The sequence below is a fragment of the Cinclus cinclus genome, chromosome 15, assembly GCF_963662255.1.
Source record: "Cinclus cinclus chromosome 15, bCinCin1.1, whole genome shotgun sequence".
NCBI classification, from domain to species: domain Eukaryota; kingdom Metazoa; phylum Chordata; class Aves; order Passeriformes; family Cinclidae; genus Cinclus; species Cinclus cinclus.
The window spans coordinates 9,862,559-9,885,206 of record NC_085060.1 but is presented as its reverse complement, the minus strand read 5'-3'; the positions used below and the strand labels follow the sequence as shown (position 1 = coordinate 9,885,206).

The 22,648-nt window shown below is 39.4% G+C and overlaps 1 protein-coding gene across 1 annotated transcript in view; it reads left to right on the top strand.

Moving 5' to 3' along the window:
- IL1RAPL2 (interleukin 1 receptor accessory protein like 2) overlaps positions 1–22,648 on the top strand; it is a 347,213-nt gene that overhangs the window by 228,074 nt on the left and 96,491 nt on the right. The window contains exon 5 of the mRNA XM_062502960.1: positions 19,056–19,130. Within this exon, the coding sequence (XP_062358944.1) occupies positions 19,056–19,130 (75 nt within the window). The remainder of the gene's footprint in view (positions 1–19,055; positions 19,131–22,648) is intronic.

Sequence of the window (22,648 nt, the reverse complement as noted above, 5' to 3'; positions counted from 1 at the left end):
CTGTAATTATGAATTCCATACTCCATAGCCTGACACTCATTTTTTTTTGGATACACTGTCCTTAGTCAAAATGGCAAGAAGGGAAACATGCTCAATATAGATGAAGCTGTCTGTAAGAAATGATCTTCCAAGTTTGTCTCTGCACCAGGGAAGGATGAGGCCATTTGAGAGTCACAACTGAATTTTGACTAAGTTAAAATATTCACTTGCTGCACATTCCCCGTGTGCCAGTGAACAAACATCAGCATGATCAAGCACAAAAGAAAAGTTCCAATTCCCAGATGAAAGAGTGAAGGCAGATTTGCATGTAGCACCCACATAAGTTTATCATTACGGAGTTTGGTCTTTATCCCTGAGATACTTCGGGATGTGCACAAAAGCTTCCTCAAACCCTTGTGCTTTGAATCCTGTTCAGATGTTAAGGACTATTCTGCAGGGATTGTGTAAATCAGCACGGGCACTGTGCACTGCATACTTTACAGCATGGGGAGAGGGGAGTGACAAATTTTATTTAATTTTACAATATCCTACAGGAAAGGCTCCCATGTGATGCACTTCCACTCAGGAGACATTAGTTTTTGCGACAGAATTTGTGTTTCTTAAAGCAAAACATCATTCCATGACTGTCTCACATAAACAAATGCAGGTGCTAGGATTGCTGTGGGAGACTTTTTTTTCCTGCTGTTTGTGTGAATTTTCTTTCTCAGTGTAAATCCCATTTAGCTTAAACTTGTGGTGTTTTTTTTTTTTTCTCAAAGTAAAACCTCAAGCTAAACTCTTTTGCTTATGTAGCTATTTTTTACAATGGTTTAAGCTGAAGTTAACCTTCCTATTAGCATTTTAATGGAAAAGGAGATTCTAGCACTTAGCAAGACATTTTGTCTGCTTTCAAATGGCAACGTGGTAAAAGTATGAAATGCTGTTTTCCATTGTTTGCAACTTCTTTCTTTTCCTGCTGCAAGGCTCTTTTTCCTTTATTGATATAAATAAGAACAGCATTTGGCAGGGACATCCCAGGTCATCTGTTACAGTCATTCTCTTTATAATAAAATCAAATACTCGACTTCATAAGCTAGTCAGTCCTGTTTTAAATGAAATTGAGGGGGATTTGCTCATGCTTTCGAAGCCTATTCTGAATGTTCTCTTGACTGGTCATTAAAATACCTCTTCATATCTTAAATGAATTCATGGTCAATTATAACTATTTGTTTCAATGCCAGGTAATGTCCTCTAGCTGAAATATTGTTCTTTTAAGTGAAGATGACCTTCCAAATATGGCTCTGTTGCCACAGTCCTTCCTTACAAATGTCCCCATTGTGTGACACTGTATGGGGAGCCCTTTCCTTAGTGGGATTCTGAAAGTGGGTCAGGACACTGTGTGCCTAAGTAAATAATATTGAATGTACTGTCAGCTTTCCAGATGTACTGCAGAGTCTTTCTAACACCCTCCCAAAATAGTGGAGGTTAAGCCATGTGAAAATCGAAGGGAAAGCAACAGATTTGTTGTACAGGCAATAATTATTTATTAGAAGTTCCCAAGACAATAAAGATTGTAAGATAATGGTTACAATAATGGCTTTGTTACTGCCTTTCTAGGATTTCCATTAGATGTTAATTCTATTATTAAAAATTAAATTTGTTTTGTTTATGATCCTGTTTTCTAAGGAAACATCTATTGATCAAAACAGTCCTTTTTTAATCAAAAATTCAGAGCATTATCCAGATCAGTTGTGAAACTTCATGTATTAAACCAGAAGGTGTTTTAACAGTAGCAGACACAAAGTGATGTGTCCAGCAAGAGGAAAAGCCAGGCACACCTACAAAGTGTACCTCAAAAACCTAGAGCACCTTCAGGTTTGCAGGGGTGACAGCACAATGTGGTGCTCTGCCAGTGGAGCCACGGTGGTTCCTTGGTGCATGGCCAGGGCAGTCCTTGGATGGGGCTGTTGATAACAGCCTGTTGAAAGGGCTTAATACTGAAAAAAATTAAAGTCTGTACTGGCATAAGTGCTAGGAAGGTGGTTTTCTGATGGTGTGTGCGGTGCTTTCACATTGAAGGGCTCATTGAGTGTCACTCAAAAAGAGAAAACAGAAGCAACAAGGTGCCAAGTGAAGCCAGCCAGGTGCACACAGGACACAGAGTCCATGTGGTGGGGATGGTGCTGTCTCTGTCCCCTGGCCTCTCCTGGCTGGAGAGGAAGGACGAGCATCAGCACATGCCAGCCCTGAGCTCTGGCAAGGAGTGGCACCTGCCATGTGCATTTACGTGGGGACAGTAGGAGGAGAGCTGGCTTTTTCCTATGCTGGCTGGAAGACCAGCAGATAGAAAGCTACATTTTTCTTGTAAATTGGTGGAATAATGGTGCGTTTGGGGAGAATGTTGGATCTTGCACACAGGTATCTGATGAGGCTGTGTTAAAAGACAGAAACCTCCATCTGCTGTACAAGAGCAGTGCAGTGTAAGTGTCAGAGCAGCAGGTCATTGGGGCTTGTGTGACTTACCTGTGCCAAGAGTTATTTATATTCTTTTATTGAGAGCAAGGTCTACAAAGCTGCTGTCCTGAAGAATCGGAAATTCGAATACGGGAGGATTTCCAACAAAAAGATGAACACTAGATCAGTAAATTAAATTTGGTTCTAAGAGGATAAACATGCTTTGTGAGGCACTCCACCCTTCCTATTCTGGCTGGTTTGGGGTGGTGTGGGTTGGTGATGTTTCATTACATTAATATAAAAGATTTCTGTGAGGCTGGGTGACTCCACCTGAGATTATCCATTCTGCCAGAGGAGAAAGTAGTTGTTAATTTAATGTATTTTCTGGTTTGGATAAACTGTTTTGTTTGGACAGACAGAGTGCAGATTTTCCAATTGCTTTTCCTTCCTTTTAAGCAAAGAATCATGAGGAGAATAAAACCACAAAAACCATCCATTGGTCTTGAGATAATTCTAACTGCGGAGTTAAATGGTTTGAGTTTAATAATAATTATTATTATTATTATGACAATCACCATTATTATAATTTTAAGTTATTTCATATTTAATATTAATAATCATTTCAAATTTTGTCATCTCTTTACCTAATTTGTGTTCATTTTGTCCAGTTTTCAAAATTACTCATTTTAAGAAGCATTTGCAGGTTGTTGGGATCTAAATACATTCTGTTCAAGGATTGTAACCACAGGCAGGTACCCCAAGTTCCCACATATAAAACTGTCATTTTCATTTGAAATAGCTCAAAAGTACCATTTAAACCACTCAATTCTGCCCAAGTTCATCATACTTGGGGTCAAAATTTTGACAGCAAAGCTGTCAACTGTGTCTTAAATTATCCTTGTTTGATTTGTCTGCATTCAGGAAGCAAAATTAGAGGCATGTAGCACAATTTAATTGTGGCTCATGTATGCAAGAGGAATGTTGTGAGAATGCAAGTGCAAAGCAACTGGTGTTTTCCAACTGCTCTGTGACTCTGCTCTGCTCACAGACTGTTGACTTTGTGTATATGTAATGATTTTTTCAAAGAATCAGTGATCATTGAGGCAGCACTAATTGGCGCTAGGGAAACCTTTTAGCAAGTCTTCCCTAGCAGTTAGCGATGTGTCCATTTCACTGGCTTTTGAATAGCTAGAAAGTGTGCAAATCTTCAGGTGTGCAGTAGCACTTAATTAAAAATGCTCTAGAGACTTGGAGGGGTGAGCTCAGCCCTGAGACCCTGCTAAGTGAGCAGTGTGCTCTGAAGAGTCTGAGAATGAAGTGCAGTCTCAAACTAACTGAGCACTGCATTAATAGAAGTGCCTGTCCAGCCCAGCAAGGTCTTTTCAGAACAGAGAACTGATTTATTCTCATCCTGAACATCAAACATATGCAAGGGCTGCAGGTCTTACAGCTGAGGCTCAACCAAAGAATAAGCTTAGGGTTTGGATAAGGTTAGGACAGAGAGAAAACCTGATTTGTAGCTGTAATTTCATTTGACCAGGTACCACTGTGGAGCAATCTTGTGCATGTGTTCAGAAGCAGAACTAAGTAGAAACAGGACGTGCTTCTCTTCATTTTATTTTCAAAACACTACTGTAGCTGTCCTTACTCCTGCTTTCCTGGCCACAGTTTTAACACAGAGTGGAGCAGAAGATCACCCCTTTACCTTAAATAACAGGTTGTACATGTGGATGACTGAACAGGTTTATTAAAAAAGAGAAAGGCAATAGTTAAGGCTCTAGCTGCTGCAGTTGTGAAAGAAGCTTTCAGAACTTTAAATGAGTTTAAATTAGGAAGTTTTATGTGCCTGAATCTGAAACCTGAAAATGTAAGAGTCACTGCAGTCAATTCAGTTGCTTAATGAAATAATGAAAGCATCACATGAAATTATGCAGAACCAGGGGAAATTCAATATCCTGAAATCCTACACGCAGATTAATCAAATTAATGGCAAGGTATAAAAGGACACATTTGGGAGATTATGAAGAAAGTCAGCTATACAGAGTTTTAAGAGCCTTGGAGAGGGAAGTCAAGCCATTGCTTTATTCTGTATGGAAATTTTCTCAGTATAGTAGTTAAATATAATATTTTGGAGGAAAAAAATAATATTTTGTTATTTGCTGGTTTGTTTTTTTTTTTTGAAAACTCCACAGAACGTTTGTTTTAGCTTGGATGAAGTTAAATAACCTTCAAAGGCATTGTCTTAATTTTATGAAGAAATACATAAGTATGCTTTATGCAGCAAAATGTCAGATCAAGGGGTTTCTATTTGTGGAGATATTACACTTCCTTTTTGTTGGGTTTTATTTTTGTTTGTTTGTTTGTTCCTTTACTTTCATTTTATTTTGTTATCTAAAACTGAATTTGATATTCATTTACAAACAGTTTCAGGCAACCAATAACACATTTTCCTTCATAAACCATTTGTCTGAAAAAATTAAGGGGGCTCCTATCTTGAATATTTGAGAACTTCTCAGTGTTCAAACAGTGTGAAAATATAATTGGAGTCTCCTAGTTTCTGCTTCTTCTCACTGTCATATTTTAAAAAGAATAAACAATATGTAGAAGTGAAAACGAATTAATTATTACCTATGTGATATGTGAGATGTGTGACATTTGGGAAAAGATGTAATATATCCAAAACTTATAATAAAAGTTATGAATTTAAAAATGTGTTTACCAAGAGTACCAGAAAAAAAAGAACAAAAATAATCAGATAGCTTACTGCCAAACTATGGCCCCCAAAATTTAGGGACTTGGAACTCAGGTGCCAGATTTACTCTCCTCAGTGACAGGCTGCTGTGCCAGCATGTAGACCACAGAAAGTCAGGAGACAAAAACCATAAAGGATCAAGATAAATAACAGCCTGACAATAATCATCCCAAAGTTTCTGCTTGCCCTGGGTGTGCTCACAAGAGACTGCAGCGTCATCTCTCAAAGGAAACATCTCCAGATGAAATTCACTTCTCTAGAGGGACTCAGACTGCCAAGTTCCCCACTCTGAGGGATTTGGCTTGCTTTTCAAGGCCATTCTTCCCCTTCAGCAGCCCAAAACACATCAGTTAAGAAGAAACCAGGCTTTTATGCGGGGTCTGAGTAAAGCACTGCTTCACTTGGGGTAGAGAGGTTGTTCCATTAGGGCACCTTGTCACAGCCCACATCTCATGTCTCTGTTCCCTGTACAAAGTCCCTTAAGGAAATGCTCCATCCCCACATCCATGTGCCCGTGGCTTGTACTGGTACTGTACGTGCTTCTCCTCTTCCCAACCACGATTGCTTGTTTCCCAAAGCAGACATTTCAGTCTGTGATTGGTAAATCATTGTCCAGAGAGGCACAGGGAAATGCAAGGGAGGAGGAACAGGGCTTGTGCCATTAGAGGGATGGAAGGAGCACACTCTGTGGTGCCTCTCCTATCACCATAGTGCAAATCTGCAGATTCTGAGCATTCCCTGGTGGATGCCACTCATTCTGATACAGATTTTTCAAATATGTTGACAGAGCAGAGGTGAGCACCAGGGAGAAACCTGTGCTTCTCTGAAAACACTTCATCAAAGCCTGCTCGCTGTGACTAACAACGATCAGTGTACAAAAGAGACATCTCTTGAGTTAAGATGGTAATGAAAGAAAGAGAACAAGCAAATTTCCTCAGATGCAGCCAGAGCTCCTTCCAAGCCAATTTTCCTGCCCTGGGCAGCTCAGCTCAGTCACAGAGAAGAGCATCTGCCTCAGCCACAGTGTCAAGGTGAGCACAGCGACTCCTGACCCTGAGCTGCTGCTTCTCTCATGGCTCACATCACACTAGGTTAAGTCAGGCTCTTTACCCTAGAAGATACGACTGCAGAATAATCCTTGTTGGTTCATTTCCATTCCAAGTAAGCATAAATACTCCACATAAAGGTGGAGAGATGGTGTTTTGGAGCAGGCATGTTTATAAAATCTGGGAGCAAAATAATGGGGAGGAAGATGGGGGGGAGGAAATACTCTGTTAAATATCTGTGTATTGAAAGTGACAACACCTTATACTTGTTGCAGGAAAATGTATCAAGTGTTAAATTAATGTACTGTGTTATGGGACGCTTTTATATAGCAATTTGGTTTTCTTGGCGGAGTTTTGTATTGAGAAGTAGTAAAGAAAATTCTAGTGTAAGATATGCTACCTTCAACACTCATAAAACATGCTGTTCTTTAAAGGACCCAATCCTGTTCATATCCACAGAAATGGGAGCTTTGCCATTGACTTCTATGGAAGCAAGGTCAGCAACAAAATTATCAATTAAATAGGATTCCAAGTATGATTTATTGTCCTCGTGATACTCATTTTCACCCCATTAGCATTCCTTTTTGTTAGTGTGACCTTCAGTCTTGCATAGTGAAATGCTTATTGCTCCAAACCATGACCTAAGAGAGTGAGAATATGACAGATAAAGCAATGATCTGAGTCAAAAAAGATAGTGCCCATGGGCAGGAGCTTCTTGTGCAGTACACAGGGCTCCTGGCCTACACCTTGTAATGATTTTAGACATCCTGCCAGTAAAAAATCCATGTAATTCTAATGAAACAGTGAATGTGTAGGAATATAATTATTTTTCTCTTTTTTTTTTTTAATTCTTGTGAGCATGGCTTTACTTAACATATGAAACTATCTTTATCTCAGCCATAGTTTCCTTACTTTCACTCTTATGATCCTCTCCCCAGTCCCACCATGGGAGGAGCAAGCAATATCTGTGTGGGTGTGGGTTGCCAGCTGGGGTTAAACTATGACACTACACTATAGAACCCAGACAAATATTTTCTTGAGGGGTGAAATTAATGTAAGTTTTCTTTTTCAAATCAAAATATCAGTGTTGGATCTATGAAATGGAAATCAAGGAAAGGACTAATCCCAGTGGAACAGGAATTCAGTTATGCACCACCTATATCACAGACCTGGGATAACTTGACTTGCAGTTTCCATTGAAAGATGGAGGTGTTTGATGTAGGTGCAGTGACAGACAACACCCTGTACTATATGTTCTATTGCTGTTAGAACTGTGTATTTAGTGAATTAGTCATGATTGATGATAGTGTTCTAAGGATTTGCTAATTCTTCCTGGGAAAATATGTCATATTTCAGCTATATTAATGGTTTGAGACTTAAGGATAGCAACATATTTTTGTAATCTTTCAGCAGTAAAGCCACAATTTATATAAATGGATTCACTCTGTCTTTAGCTCAAGCAACTCTGACAAAAGATGTCATTTGAAGTAATGTTGCTCATCATTCATAGATGCAAAAGCTTAAGGCTCCATTGCTTTGATATGAAAGTTGTTGCAGTTTTCTGCTTCTTTTAATATCAGTATATGGTGTTAATGATAGTTTAACTGCTTTAAAGCAGCTCCAGATAAGACTATGAGAACAGAAAGGTGCTTATTTTCCAGTAGAAAGATATATACTAACTTGGGAGTATGAAGAAGGAGAAAAGCAGCATTCCAGCAACAACTCAGAATTCCCTAAATGTCATCTCTGCAGCAGTTAAAAAATAGTGCTACAATGTGTTCAGCCAAAATTGCCAATTTACGGCACAGTACAGTATATTAGATCCCTTTACAGCACCTTGGTAAGGAAGCACATCATTGCAGAATAATACCAAGGGCTGGGAAAGGCCTCTGGCTTGCTCTGGTGTATTTGCTGAAGTGCACCCAATCCTGCAGTTCCATTTGAATGCTCCCTGTGGTTGTGATATCAGTAATGCATGCACGGGGGCAGACAACAAAAGCGTGGGACAAAAGGTGGTCTTTAGACACAATCTGAGAGTAATAACAGATTAAGACAGACATTCTGCCCTAAAAGTCTTACAGTACTGCTGCACTGTGCTTTTGCTCTTGTGATCCAGCCCTTTTACGATGCCACAATGCTTTTACTGATTAAAAAATAAAACCCAATGCAACAACTAAAGAAACAAATGCCGACTCTTCCTTTCTGTATTTAAACCACTGGTTCTCTAGAAAGCATTGATATCATATAGTTTGTAGATAAGTGATAGATCCTTATATAGTGCCTGTATTAAAAATGGGCTGACACAAAAAGATTTTCTTTATTTACTAATTGAAATCTGTGAGACAAAGTGCTAACATTTCTCATCTCTAATCCTGTATTTAGATGATCTCCATACAGCCCTATTAAAATACTTTGTTCTGTAATTATTAATCCAGATATTGTTCACCTCCTGAGAAACTATCACCCACTTTAGCTATGCATCTCACGTCGTTCAATTTAAGCCCTTGCCTTACATGGCTAGAAAACAGACCTTAGAACTGAAGTAAAACACTTGCTGAACAAGAAAACCTTTTCCCCTGTAATAAATATAAAGGTGTTTGATAGCTGTTGTGCATCAGAAGGAGTTGATGGACATGTATGTGTCGATTAAAGAGAAGTGAATGTGGTGGATAATGCATTTTAAAGCAGACAACAAAATGGAAAAAAATTTCAAATGGGGGTAGGTGGTAGGTGAAACAATCACATGTGCAGGTTATGACACTCACTGCATGAAGAACATGATAAGTAGTGCAGCCTTTACTGTTTCCTGCCCTGCCACTGCTGAATTTGTGCTCAGCCAGCCTCTCCATCCACCAGTCTTCCCATCCTTAGGGACTGAAGTGTGGTAAGAAATTTATAGTTTTTACTTGGAAGGAATTTTGTGGTGGGTTTTTTGGGTTTTTTTTTTCTCAGATTTTTCTTTCATTTTACATTGGAAAAAACCCAAAATTCTCAAAACTTCTGTCATAAAGGCATGTCTGACAAATGCCGTGTGAGAATGCTGTTTCAGGAAGAAATAGAAGTTTCAGGGTGGTCTGACTGGAAAACTGGAGGGAGTCTTCTTTAAATGTCTTTCTGGCTTTAAAATTGTTCCATGAGCTGGGGCAGTAGCACTACATAATCATACAGAAGATATAAAATGGCAGTCAAAATAGTAGGTTGAGTTTCAATTGAGTTATGTATTTCAAATGAAATGGCAGTTTCTACCCAGAGCAGATTGAATTGTCTTGTTCTCTTGTTGAAAATGTCAAAGCAAAATCTTAAATTGCTTCAACACATGACAAACAGAAGACACTTTGAACAGGAAAATAAAGAGTCAAGCAGGTTCATTACAAGAAGCTGACACAATTTCATGAGGAATTTCTCAGAAATTGCATTCCTGGTACAAAACTTTAATCTGTCTGCTGGGAAAAAAAAAAAAAAGAAGCAGAAAACTTAAAAGATGGGTAAGGAATGTTCCTCTGGGAGCATCAGAGCAATGTAGAAACTGAGGAAAGAGATCCCTGTTTTGAGCTGCTTCACCAACACTGTCCAGGTGGCTGAGGGACAGGAGCAGTGTGATGTCTGTCCTGGCACTTGGTGGAGGACAGGAGGGTGGAAAACCCCTCTCAGGATTTGTTTGTGTGCAAGTAGCTCAGGCAGAGGCAGGTGGGGTGTCTGGGAACTGGGGCAGCCCATTAGTGTTGTGTCCATGGCCTGCTCTCAGGGAGCCTTTTCCACTAAGGCTGGGGGAGCAGCTTCCCCTTCCTGTAACTTTGGGTGTATAATCCTTGGCTGAGAGGATTTGTTAATAAAAATAGAGTTGGTTCCTCTCCTCTTTTTCCACTTGATTTTTGGCTCTTTCATTTTTCTTCTATTTTTCTCTTGATTTAAGATTATTTTCATCTTTTAATAAAGGATGGAGGAAATATACTGAAGGATTAAATCCTTATCTGCAGCCATTTGAAGTGCCTGTGGGACTGTTTAATCTCACATTTCAGAGGATTTGGAAGCCAGGCCTCTCTGCAGTTTCTGCTGCATACAGTATATATGTGCTCAAATTGACCTGTAGGACAGGTGCAATCCATCATCCCTCTCTGACAAGTTTATTTTGTTTTATATATTTATATAAAATATATTTTATTTAATTTAAAAATTTAAAAAATTAAAATTAAATATTCATTTCATTTATACTCCTCTGATAAAATGTCTGGCGTGTTGACAGCCCGCATCACAATGGTCACGTCAATTCAAAACAAGTTCAGTCCCAAAGACCTTTCTTTGGCAGTGGTTTCAGTGTTTTCCATTGCTTTGAGCATTGCCTTGAGGTCTGTGAAGAGTTTCACTGGGAAGTTCATTTGTTCCTCTCAGCTGTGCCTGGTGTCACTCACTGGGCTTGTTAGTGGGGCTGCCCAGAGATGCACCAGTGGCACTGGAATGCAAATCCTTGGACTTTTTAATGAATGGATCTCTGAGCAGCCTTTAGTCACATTCCTCTTGGAGCTTTGCCTGCAATTCTTTGCATCCCCACTGACCAGTAAACATTTTCGAGTAATGTGGTAGTCTTAAAATATCACTTTTACTGTTGAATCACTTTTACTTGCCTTCTGCAAACCTGATGCAGTGCTTTGCACACGTTTGGTGTATTTTTTGCGAAAAAGAAATTGCATTCCTGCTTCAGAGACACTTCCCTTTGTTTGATAGTAGCTGATACTGAGAGGTTCAGGTCCCAGGCTGATCACCAGGGTTATTCTGCTTCCCATCAGCTGCTAGAAACTCTGATGTAAGTGGTAAAAGGCAGCAGAGCTGACTCTGAAAATGGGTCGTCCCGCCAGAGATTTCTATGGCTGTTACATTTTTTTGTTAATTCTTTTAAATCCTTTGCCTCAAATAAGAAGACAAATTTCCTGGGATAACTATCTCCTTCATTTCTTAAAGCATTGTCTTTCATCATAAGATTTACATTTTTTGATCTTTGGTCATGAGGCAGGATAAACAATAGTGTACCTATGAGTTCCTTATGTGCCTGTATTAAGCCTGCTTTAAATAATTTTCTTGCTCATCCAACCAATAATTACATGATTCACCCCAATTTTTTTTTTTTTTATTAATGGTGCTCCGTGTGCTTAGTGAGTTACAGCTCAAAACTTCTTCAGTGGAAAAAATGAAAATATAACAGAGAAACCTGGTAGAATATATTTTGCAGCTTTTAAAGGCAAGTTAGAGACAAAGAACCTACATAAATATTGCATAAAATTTTTTTGAAAGGGTTTTCCTTGTCAAGTACAGTAACATTTGTCATCATTGTAACAAGCTTAGGAAGCCAGGGTGCTAATCCTAAGAATGCATCAGAATTAACAGACTGGATGGGGTAGATGAAACCTTCTCATTAGCCCCCAACAGAGCAAAATCAATTGGCAAGAGGTGACTTAACTGAAGTTTCATGTATCTTACTTGTGAATATAATTAATCTGAAAGACTTACAGTTGAAATTCCATCTGAAAATTGTTTGTGGTGTGGCAGCTTTGCAGTTGTAATGACCCTGCTGAACGTCAGAGCAGGCTGAGCTGTTGCACTGTGCAACATCTAAAATTGTTCAAAGTACAAGTTTTAAATGGTTGCTGCTGCCTTTGAGAATTAAGTGAAATGCATTTCTAATGTCATTCTTCAGTAGTTCTGTCTTTTTCTTTGAAAAGCTGCCCAGGGATGTTTGGTCTGCGGGGTGGGTTTGATCTGGGCTGTCTCAGGGCACAGGTGAGCAATGAGGTTGCCTGAAACAGCAAAGTAAGAGAGGTGGTGAAATGGAAGTGGCTCTTCCTTCAGCAGTTTTTGTGGAGAGCACTGGCTGGAAGCTGCTTGAGCTTGGAGATGGTTTTCCCTCACAAAGAGCACCCATTGTTTTGCCTACATATGGTACCATAGGTGCTTAAAACTTAGTTTATCTGGTATTTGTTGGGCAATATAGATTCACTATCTGTTCCTAGTTCAAGTTTATTAATTTTAGAGAATAATGGATTGCTTTGAGTTTTGTTAAAAGAGTGTATAAAATCCGCTCCATGATAATTCACGTGTCTGGAACTGTGCTGTGGTGCAGTAACTCACTGTGCACCAGTGGTCAAATTGATCATGGAATATTAATGGGTTGTGGACTGCAGGTTTTTGGTAGCCTGGCTTCAGGTTGACAAGAATGATAGCTTTTGTTTGCATGCAAAGACTCCAGCTGTTCCTTTAAGGTGGATGAAGGGATCTGGCTCCATCCATCACCACTTTATTTTTTTATAAGACAGAAAGGAAAAGGAATCTAAAAAGCTAAACCATAAAATGTCATAAAATGTTCTTTGCAGATATCCTTGAAATAGAGAGTAATTTCAAGCATCTTATTTCTGCCCAGAGTCCAAGAGAAACATTTTGAGTGCAGATGAAATAATATGTCTTTTGTGCTAAATACAGTCTGTTCATTAAATAAAGCGCACTCCATTTGAAATTGTCAGGAATTACATTGAAGGAAAATGTAATTTACATTTAGTAAGAATCTATTACACTTTTTCTCTACTTCAGAGAAAACTCATGCTTGATTTTTAAAAGCAAGCTGCATGATCCACATTTAGGAAAGGAATAAAATTATCACAGGAATCATTTTGGTTGGGAAAGAACTTTGTATAATCTAACACAATCTGTGAAATGTAGAAATGCAGTGAAAAGAAAGGTGTGTTGGCAACTGTAGGAGTTAGGAAGCTTGATAACCTCATACAGTGAAAGCCCTGCTAACACAGAATTCCTCTACTTTCCAGCACCCACCTTGCAATGACTCTAGTAACAGCACCAATGGTAACCCCGACCATCAGTGCCACTGAATGTTTCACATCAGGAGATACCTAACAGTCAATGCCACAGGCATTTAACACTTATACTGCAGTCGTGCTAAGTGTTCAGCCCTGTTGTAATTACTTTGTGATAGGCACCTTGTGGGATTTTGCCATCTGTGCTTCAGTAATGTGCAATCTGTGCTATTGTTTCTACTCCACTTCACCAGAGTCCTGAGCCGTTCTCTATTGCATAAGTTCCACCAATCTCGCCAGTTTATTTTCTACAACCCTACATGAATTAATTGCCTTGTGAGAAGGTGGAAGAAGGTCCAGCACAAACCTGAGAAACAGAAGATCCCAACCCAAAAATCTGGTTAATCTCTCCTTCTCTAAACATTTTCATGAATTCAACAGAGTTCATCTAGTACCTTGTCTGCAAAGCCATTTGGCTCTCTCTGTGCACTCTCATAGCATCCCGTGTGCAGTAGATGGAGACATCTTAGATGAGGAAACTGGCAGCAAGACTTTATTCAGAAGTGATTTTTGCCCATGGAATGATTAGCTGCTCTTATTAGTTCTAAATAGTCACCATGGGTTACAAGGTCAGCAGCAGAAGCTGTTGGAGCAGCTGGTAAAACAGGACAGGCACAGCCAGTTGTTCAACATTTTGACTGCTCTCTAAGTCAAGGGAGCTGCAGTCATGGCCAGCTTCTTCTTGGTGCCAGTAGCATGACCTGTGGAACACAGGTCTGTTCCGAGCCAGAGGACTTAATGCATGAAAATCAAAACCACCAGTAAGGAACCAAGATCATCTGAGTGATTCAAAATCCATTTCCTTTGTGAGCTGCATTTCAGCATGGACAAGTATCTTCCTTAAAGCTGTGATTGTGTTGACCTTCTTTCTATATCATAAAAAGAATTCATGTGATGAATTCCAATTATTTACTGCTAATATAAAAATGCTAAATTTCTTGCAGAAAATTGTCCCACAGAGGCAGTCCTAACAGTGCATTAAGGCACTCTTGTTTCTAGGTAATTTTTTCAAAATGTGGTATTTGTGGCAGAGGGGGAGGCAGCTAGCTGCTGAATCATTACACAGCATTTTCCCAAAAGAAGCATTTCCTACTTGAATAGTAATAAATAGAGAAAAACTCTTTGTAATTGGCTAATGACTCCGGACTCCCAAACAAATTCTGCATTTACTAAGTTGGAGTTTTTTGAGAATAAATATTCAGTGTTTCTTTTCAAAGATGGAGATATTTATCCTTAGACAACATCTCACTGCAGTGCTTTTGTTTCAGATAGAGCAAATGACAAATAGAGGTGCAATCATTTTGCCAGCTTAAACTGAGAGGAAGGAAGTAACAGAATAGGCAACTGATGGAGAAGTGTGTTTTGACTGACTGGTGGAGCACACTACAATAGAGCTAATCAGGAGCCAGGGTCCCTGTATAAACACAGCCTCACAAAATTGCATTTTTATGAATGAGTTGCTTCATGTGGTTTCCTACCACTTTTCACCTTGTGTGGTAATTTTCTGCTGTGCCAAGAAAGTGAAAAGTAATGATTCTGATCTGGTAGCAGGACTTGCTGGTGATAGTGTGTTAGAAGTTCTGTCCACAAAGTCCAGGTGAGAACCCTTGGCTTTTTAAACAAGCTTTTAACTCTTCAAGTGAACAGTTCATTCCCTGTCAGCCAAACTACAGCTGTCACATTTACATTTACATCTGGATAATTGGCTCTCACATTTGCTTTGTTGTAAGCAGCAACATGAAAGAGAAAGCAGTAGCAGGTCAGGCCTGGAGAATTTTACTGCCAGCCACTGAGAAATCTCTTGGCGCAAGCTGGGATTTCAGGTGAGACAAAGGGAGTTAGATACACATCTTTTTAAAAGTTAGAATGCTGAGTTTCTCTTTGCAACATGTGCCCTCTGGTTAATATATTGATTGAGAGTTTTGTAAGCAGTTAGTTCCATTGTCATCTATGGTGTGCAAGTTGTAGTGTCACTGCCAAGATTTGTCTTTGCCAAAGTAGATCTAAGGCATGTCTGGAAGCATATGTATTTGAACTGGGAGTGAACAAAAGCTTAACTTTGGGCATGAGCTAGTTTCAGATTAAGGATTTGGCATGCAATTACTTGTTCCAGAGGATGCTATTCACACAGATCCGTTCTGCTGTCAAAAGGTTAGCCAGATTCTTGATTGAATGATACTAGAGGCTCCGTGCTAATTAATGGTGGGAAAATGCCAGATCCTTTGATTGAAGGAAGTAGGTTGGCATGCAATTGTCTCATAGAAGCTTTGAAACAATTTTGTTAGATTCCCTGCATTCTGTTTCATATTTAGCTAATTTTTTCATTTCATCATTGCAAATTACATGAGCAAATGTCCAGGAGGTACATCAATAGCAAAATTATAGAACAGCAAATGTACTTTGGGTGCTTATCACAAGAAGAGGGAAGTCATTATCCACCACAAGGAAGAAGAAAGCTGTTCCTTGGCATTTGACCAGTTCCTAGCCACATGGGATTTAACATTTTATCTCCCTTCTGGTCTGGAAAACACTCCAGCTGTGCTGAGCCAGAAGCAAGAAGCCCTTTAAATCATAAGCGATTGGATTTCAGTGCATGACCCTGGTTCTGACTGGCTTCACACTGGAGCAGCTCAGGTCCTGGAGCACAGATGATGGCTGTAGACATGTGGCATGCCCTTCTGCATGGGATAGAGCGGGGGATCTGCATTTAATTCAGAAGTTGTGCTTAGCTGAGCCGTTCAAAATATGCAGTAAGAGACTTGAGTTCATCATAGGAACAGTTTGGGCCCCCTGTCGCACTGTGGATGCTGTAAAAAGTAAAAAAAAGTCTGACTGGAGTGGGGTGGGTACTGTGAAGCTGCTTCAGAGGGAAGCCAGGAAATAGTGTGGAGAAGTGGAGCTGTGTCAAATAGCAAACTGAGAAGGAACTGGGGCTTAGTGAGAAGCTTGATAGCTTTTCTATCTGGTTATTACTGCTTTTCCCTAAGTAATGATATCCTAAGGCTGTTTGTTTTCAACTGTTTTTTGCTTTTTCAAGAGAACTCATTAGTGTTTCTGAATATGGAATGACAGATTTTTGAAACAGTAAGGCTGTGGTGGGGAAAAAAAATGAGCCTCCAGGCTCCGAGGCTTCACCTGCACTTAAAAGCAGGAGGCTCTCCTTTAAGGCAGTTTTCTTCTTTAGTTGGTCCTGTGAGTAGCTAAACGTTGACCTGTGCAGCACATCATGCTCTGCTTTATCTGACAAAGATCACTGTGTAACCAACTGGAGAGACCAAATCTCTTACAGGTCTCTTGTCTGCTTTTCTGCAGCATTTCTGGTGTGACAGCATACTCCTTGTGACTATGACAAAGACAGAATAAAAGCATCGTGTATACTGGGAAAGAAAACGCACTTGTATGAACAGCTGCAGAGAATCACATCAGGTTATTGATTTGTACAACACTGTCTCCTTAAAACTCTTATGGATGAATGGAGTGACAAGTGTTGTTGAAATCACAGCAGAGTGATTACTGTTCTAAAGCTGGTGTTACTTTTGAATGAGGTGGATATAAGCACAGCACTTTAGACAGCTCCTGAGCAGTCTGGCTGCTGAACAGCCTCTGGCCATGTTCACCAGTCTCTTTTGGGAGGCAGATGCATTGCCTCCCAGAGTGGTGCACCTCCCAGGTGCCTCTGGGTAAAGAAATGTCTTTCCAGCTTGTCATCCAACACCTGTGACTTCCAGCCATGCCCCAGGTGAGTGCTCTTCTCCTGGGACAAGGCACAGAAGCCTCCCCTCAGTCTCAATTTTGTGCTGTATCTGTCTGATAACACTTCCATAAACAAATCCAGCCAAGGCAGTCCCAGGCTGGTCACAGGATGAAATCCTGGAATGACGAGGAAAGAAAAAGCACCCCCTTAGGCTGCTGCACTGTCAGATCCAGTACCTTCCAAAGGTGGGTCTGTCTAGGTGGCCACAGGAATTGCTGCCTTGGGAAGCTGATGCTATCCTTGTTCTAGTGGCTTCACTGTGGAAGTGTTGTTGCTCAGAGCAGCCCAGGGACTTGCCACGTTCCGCAGCATTTGGAAGGGGAAAACAAAAATTATCGACAGCTGTATCCCAGCTGTTCCCTTGACAGCTCATGAGGTGGATTCAGTTTCATAGCAGAATTACTGCTCTTTTGATAATAGGAGGAGCACTTAGAGTACATTTAATTGTTTTCAATTCATGTAGCTTTGTGGGGGGGTGAAGTAAGAGTTTATACTGTTGGCTTTGTTAAATACATGTTGATACAGTAACAGCACTAACTTTTTGTTCCTTCCCTTGAGCAAGGCTGGAAATCAGTGCCACTTGTCCATAAACTCTTCCTAGAATTAAACAAACTTCTTGTAGAGGAATGGGAATTTGAGTAAGTGTTGTTTTTGGGCTTCTGTTGAGTACAGAGATCATGTAAGTCTAGAGCCCCTTGTAGTTGAAAATATCTTGTATTGCCTTTCTGTTTAAAAAGGACCAAAAGTGAATTTCATAAGGAGAATAAGTGATCTGACCTCTAAAATAAGAATAGCCTTTATTTTCAGTAAACACATCTGACATTGAAGAGCCAGCAGTTTTTTGCCTTCTCATCTCAAAAATCCCTTTGGGCCATTTCAGCTCCTATAGAAAGAGTTGCAGGCTCTGCAGGCTCTGCAGGCTGCAGTTCATAATGATGATTACTTTCCAAGAAGAATATGGCAGAACATAGCCATTTAAAATGTGACATGCAGGAGCACATTTAAAAAACTTCCAAGTGGTGCAAGTAAAGCTGAGGGAAACAGGGGAAAACCCTGGTCAGATTGGGCTACACAGAGTGGAGGTGGGAATGGGATATGAAGAGAATATTAAGTGAGGAAAGCCTGAGCACACTGCACAGCATGGATGAAGCTGCTCCAGCAATGTTTTTCCATGTTCTACAAGGAAGAGAGTACAATTTAGTACCAGAAAATAAAAATAATAATAAAAAAAGCATAAAGGTAGCAAGAAAATCCTGGAAAATTGAAGAAAAAGCTAAGGAAAAAAACTGTTGTAGGTATACTGGAAACTGAAACTCTGAGGCTGTTGTGGATATAAAATTGTTTTGTAGGTTGACAGTTGTTGTTCATTTTGCAAACTCTGGTCAAATAATCTCAGGTGATGAGTTTTAACAGGAAAAGTTTGAAGGTAATTTTGAAATGTTTAATTTTGTGTGGTGCGAGATGCCATGCTTAATTAAATACACTTCTCCCCATTTTCAGGAATACACAGTCATTTATTTCAAGCTAAGCCACATTTACAAAACCTATTTGCACAGTCTGGCCCTAAGTTTTCAAACAGAGGTGTGAAGGCTGTGCCTGTTGCTATGCTTTTTAATAGTTGTGTTGTCTGCTCACTGGAGCAGTCCCCTGGCAGCACAAGGCTGGGGTGTTGGTTCCTGCTCTCAGATGGAGGGAGATGGTTCTGCACAGCAGGAGGCAGGGTCCCCAGTAAGGCTTTGAGAGAGGGTCCAGGTACCCCACCTGCTGGGGTGGGAGTCTACGTTACTGTGGAGCTGCTGGGCTCCTTCAAGCACAATTTTGTGCAAGTTTTCTGTGTATTGTTTTGGACATAAAGACATGTTGGAACTGGTCACACTGAAAGAGATTTGTCTGGCACTTCAAATTCATTGTGTTAAATTTGCATTGTGAGGGTCTAAACTTCTTGTTCAATTTACACATGTATGTGAAAAGTGAGAAATTGAGTTTGTTTTGCTGGTTTGACCTAAAAATATAATTCTTGAAACAGGTAATTTCTGTTGAATCAGGGGCCGCAAGGTAGGTGGTAACACACTGGCTGTGTAACAGCTGTAGTATGTAATAAATGTTTACACACCATCAAGTATACAGACATTTGATTGCTTACATGACAGAGCTTTTCTTTTGCAGTCATTGGTCTCAAACTTTCCATTACATTTTCTCATTTTCTTTTCTAGCTTTACTCACAGACAAACCTCCAAAGCCATTGTTCCCCATGGAGAACCAGCCAACTGTTATAGATGTCCAGCTGGGTAAGTCCCCTTCTGGGAATAATACATCCTAAACTTCCACTCTGGTAGCAGATGGGATAAATTGAAAGTGGTAGGAAAGGTTTAGTGGGAGTTATTACATGCAAATCAATTTGCAGCTTCTCATTTATAACCATAGAATCTTCTGCCATGGCAATATAAGGGAATGAACTTGTATAACATCAAGGGATGGCAGTACTAATTGGTTATAGTGTGTATTAAATATAAATTAAATATTATTGGTTAAGTAAAAATTATGTCTACATTCATGCTGTATTGGTCAGTTGATGTTTAGTCAAAGACAAATGTTCTCATAAAAGAAGTGCTGATTCCTTTAACAGTTAGTGTAAAGCATTGCATTTTCAGGTTGTTCTGAATGTGTACCAGGAAGGGCTGTTGACTAAAATGCCTGTATGCTTTTCACACTCCTGTTATATATTCTTCTGTGTATGCACATCTCTGAATCTCAACTAGCAGCCTCTATCTTCTGTCATGTTAGAAAGGAATGTTAGAGAGTTAATGCTAACTTTGGGGAGCATTGTGATACCGAAAGAACTGCTCAGTGTTGAGTTTCCAGAGGTTTTTTTCAGTGACTAGAAAATAGATTTCTAATTTTAAGAGGCAGAATTGGAGTTGCTGTTAAGGACTGTGGTACCATGAGCTTAAATTACAAGAGACGCATTGCATATGGGGATTATTTACTCAGTACTGAAACTGTGGCACTTTCCTTCTTGAGCTTGACTCTCTTCCTCCTTCATACCAAAGCTGGCTAGAATTCAGAGGTGGAATGGTGTTTAGTGGCAAGCAGGGTCAGTGTGAAACATTTTAAGAATGGTGATGACATTGTAGTAAAGCTGTTTGTATTGGTGAAAGTCTGTGGGCTTCTACTTGAGATGAGTACAAAGACACATCCTTATTCTTAAACCAGGTCCAAGCAATGTCAGAGAAGCACTGTGGATGCTATGAAGTATTTAAAAATGGGGCTTGAATTCTTGAGTGTGAGAATATAAATTATTTGTGACCTTGGTGAATGTTAAAGATTAGCTTTCTCTCATACACCTGAATTGACTCAGGAGTCTGTAAGGGCTTGCACAGGGAAGACAGCAGTGGATCTGGGAAGCAGCCAGTGCCAGATAAATTCTGCAGACAGCTGCATATCTGCATATTTAGGTTCCACTCCACATGGCTCAAATATCTATAGCTGAACAGAAATTGCCCCTAAAATGTGGTATTAAATGGAGCCATAGTTAAAACCCTACCTGAGTTAACAGCAAAACACAGTCACTGAAGTTTGGATCAGCCTGAAGGCTGAATTCAGTCTCCTAGTCTAATTTCTTAAAAGTCAATTTTATAATGATTTCCTTTGGGAGCACACTGTCCCTGTATATATCTGTGTAATAAGGCACTCAGAGTACACATCTTTGTTTCCTGCATTTTCATTTCATCTTCATTTTCTCTTCCAAGTTCCCCTGTTGCAGCAGGACTCTGTTGGTTGTGCACTGAATTCTTTGTTGTTGTTGTTGTTTGTGTGAAAACATTTTTTTTCTGGCTGATTAAAAGGAGGTTTGATTAAAAAAAATTAAACCCTCTCCTCCCCATAGAGATGCGGCTCAGTAATAGGATTTTGGAATATCCCAAGAGGGAAATACAAATCTTGCATCTTTCTATGCTGGAATGTAATCCATTAGTTATCCCTTAAGATCAGGAAATTTGCATATGGTACTGGGGTTTTTTTCTGATATGTTAATGGGTTTGGTTATTGCCACTAAACCATATTCATATGATGGAACCTTAACTTCTTTTGAAGTGAAGTTCATTGATTTCCCTCTTGATTTAACTTGGCAAATAGATAAAGATTGAAAATTCTCAGGGCGCACCTTCATCTTGTAGAGTCCACCACCAGCTTGGGGCAGGAAGGCTGTGCTGGCCTCTGAAATGTGCCAGAGCCTTGAAAGACTGGGAATTACTTGATTGTACAATGTAACATGGGAGAAAGTTTTGTGTAAGGTCATCTGCTGAAATACTTCGTTGAAATCTTGTTAAGCTCCTAGGAGTTTTGAGCAATTGACATTTTTTGGTATTTTATTAGATATTAAAGGAAAATTTCTGTGGTTTTCCTGCCCTTTAGCCCATGGACTCAAATCACCCAGTATGCCTGATTTTTATGCAAATATGTTATGCAAGTATGAATATGGCATTAAGCTACAAAAGAAATGGAGTTTAATCCATCTACTTGTTCTGCAGAGATTATTTTAGTTTTCTATTGGAAAGCTAATCTGTAAAGAAATAACTGTCCTTCCTCTATAAATAGAGGAGATTAATAATTATCTACTGTCTTTATCCTTAATGATGAGTACGATGCAATGCAAAATCTCCCTAGACCTCTAGGCAGTGGCCTAACTGTTTAGCATCTTATTTGGCCTTACTGCAAACTTCAATATTCACCTTTCAGCTTTCAGATCTTGTAAGAAGTTTTAGTAAAAACAGGTATGCACAATTCTTATTGACAGTGGATAAAAGAGCTCCTTCAGACTTCAAACATGGTCCAGAGTCTGAGTTGTTCTTCTTAAGGAGTAGGAATGTATTTTGTGTTTTCTTGGTGGTTTTTTTTTGGAATGTGACAGAGATCTAAAACCAATCCCATCAAGATCAGAGAGAAGCAGAAACTGGAATTTGCTCTTTTTTGTTTGTTTGTTTGTTTTCTGTATTTGCTTGGGGTGGAGAGACAGAGCCAGAGATGGGGGAGGGTTGACAGAAGGAAAAAAGAGCATCCCAGAGGACTGGAGAAATAGTCCAAAACAGTTTTACTCAGTTGCTTTACCAAGTCAGATAATAATTTCATCTCTGGGCTGACCTAGAAAATAATGACTGATTATATATTTTTTTTAATTATCCATTTACTGCTTCATTTTTGTAAAAACAAAACTAGAAAAAAAAACCCTTTTTTTTTGTATTTTAGGGGTTTTTTTTGCATTGAGATCAGTATAGAAATAGTTCTTGATTGCACTGTATGTGATACATTTAATCTTTCTCTACCTTCGTATTAACAAATAATGTCTATTCTTACTATATAGTTTATGTTTTGCATATACATGCCATTACTCTGATAATAAAATGTTCTACCTCAAAAAAAAAACATTTCTCAGTTGTCTTCACAACATTAAAATCAAATTTGATGGTACAGGCCAAAATACACACAGCTCTCGTGCCCAGGAGATGAGGCGGTTTTGGTAGAAGGCTTTTAAGACCATCTCCCACATGAAGTTCTGACTGGGAATTTATTAGAGTGTATGCCATTGTGATTCAAAGCTGAGTTGTTCAAAGACTCCTTTTTTAGGAGATTGGTGTTACATTGACCATATAAACCTACGTGTGTTTATGGATTTTTCATGCCAAATTCCCGAATTTAGAAGATTCTTTATGTGACTTAGAAGAGTAAAGATTGAGACCTCAGTCAGCTGTCTTGGGGCTGTGAGCAGTATGTTTTAAAGATCTGTTATCTATTTTCACATGCAGCTGTC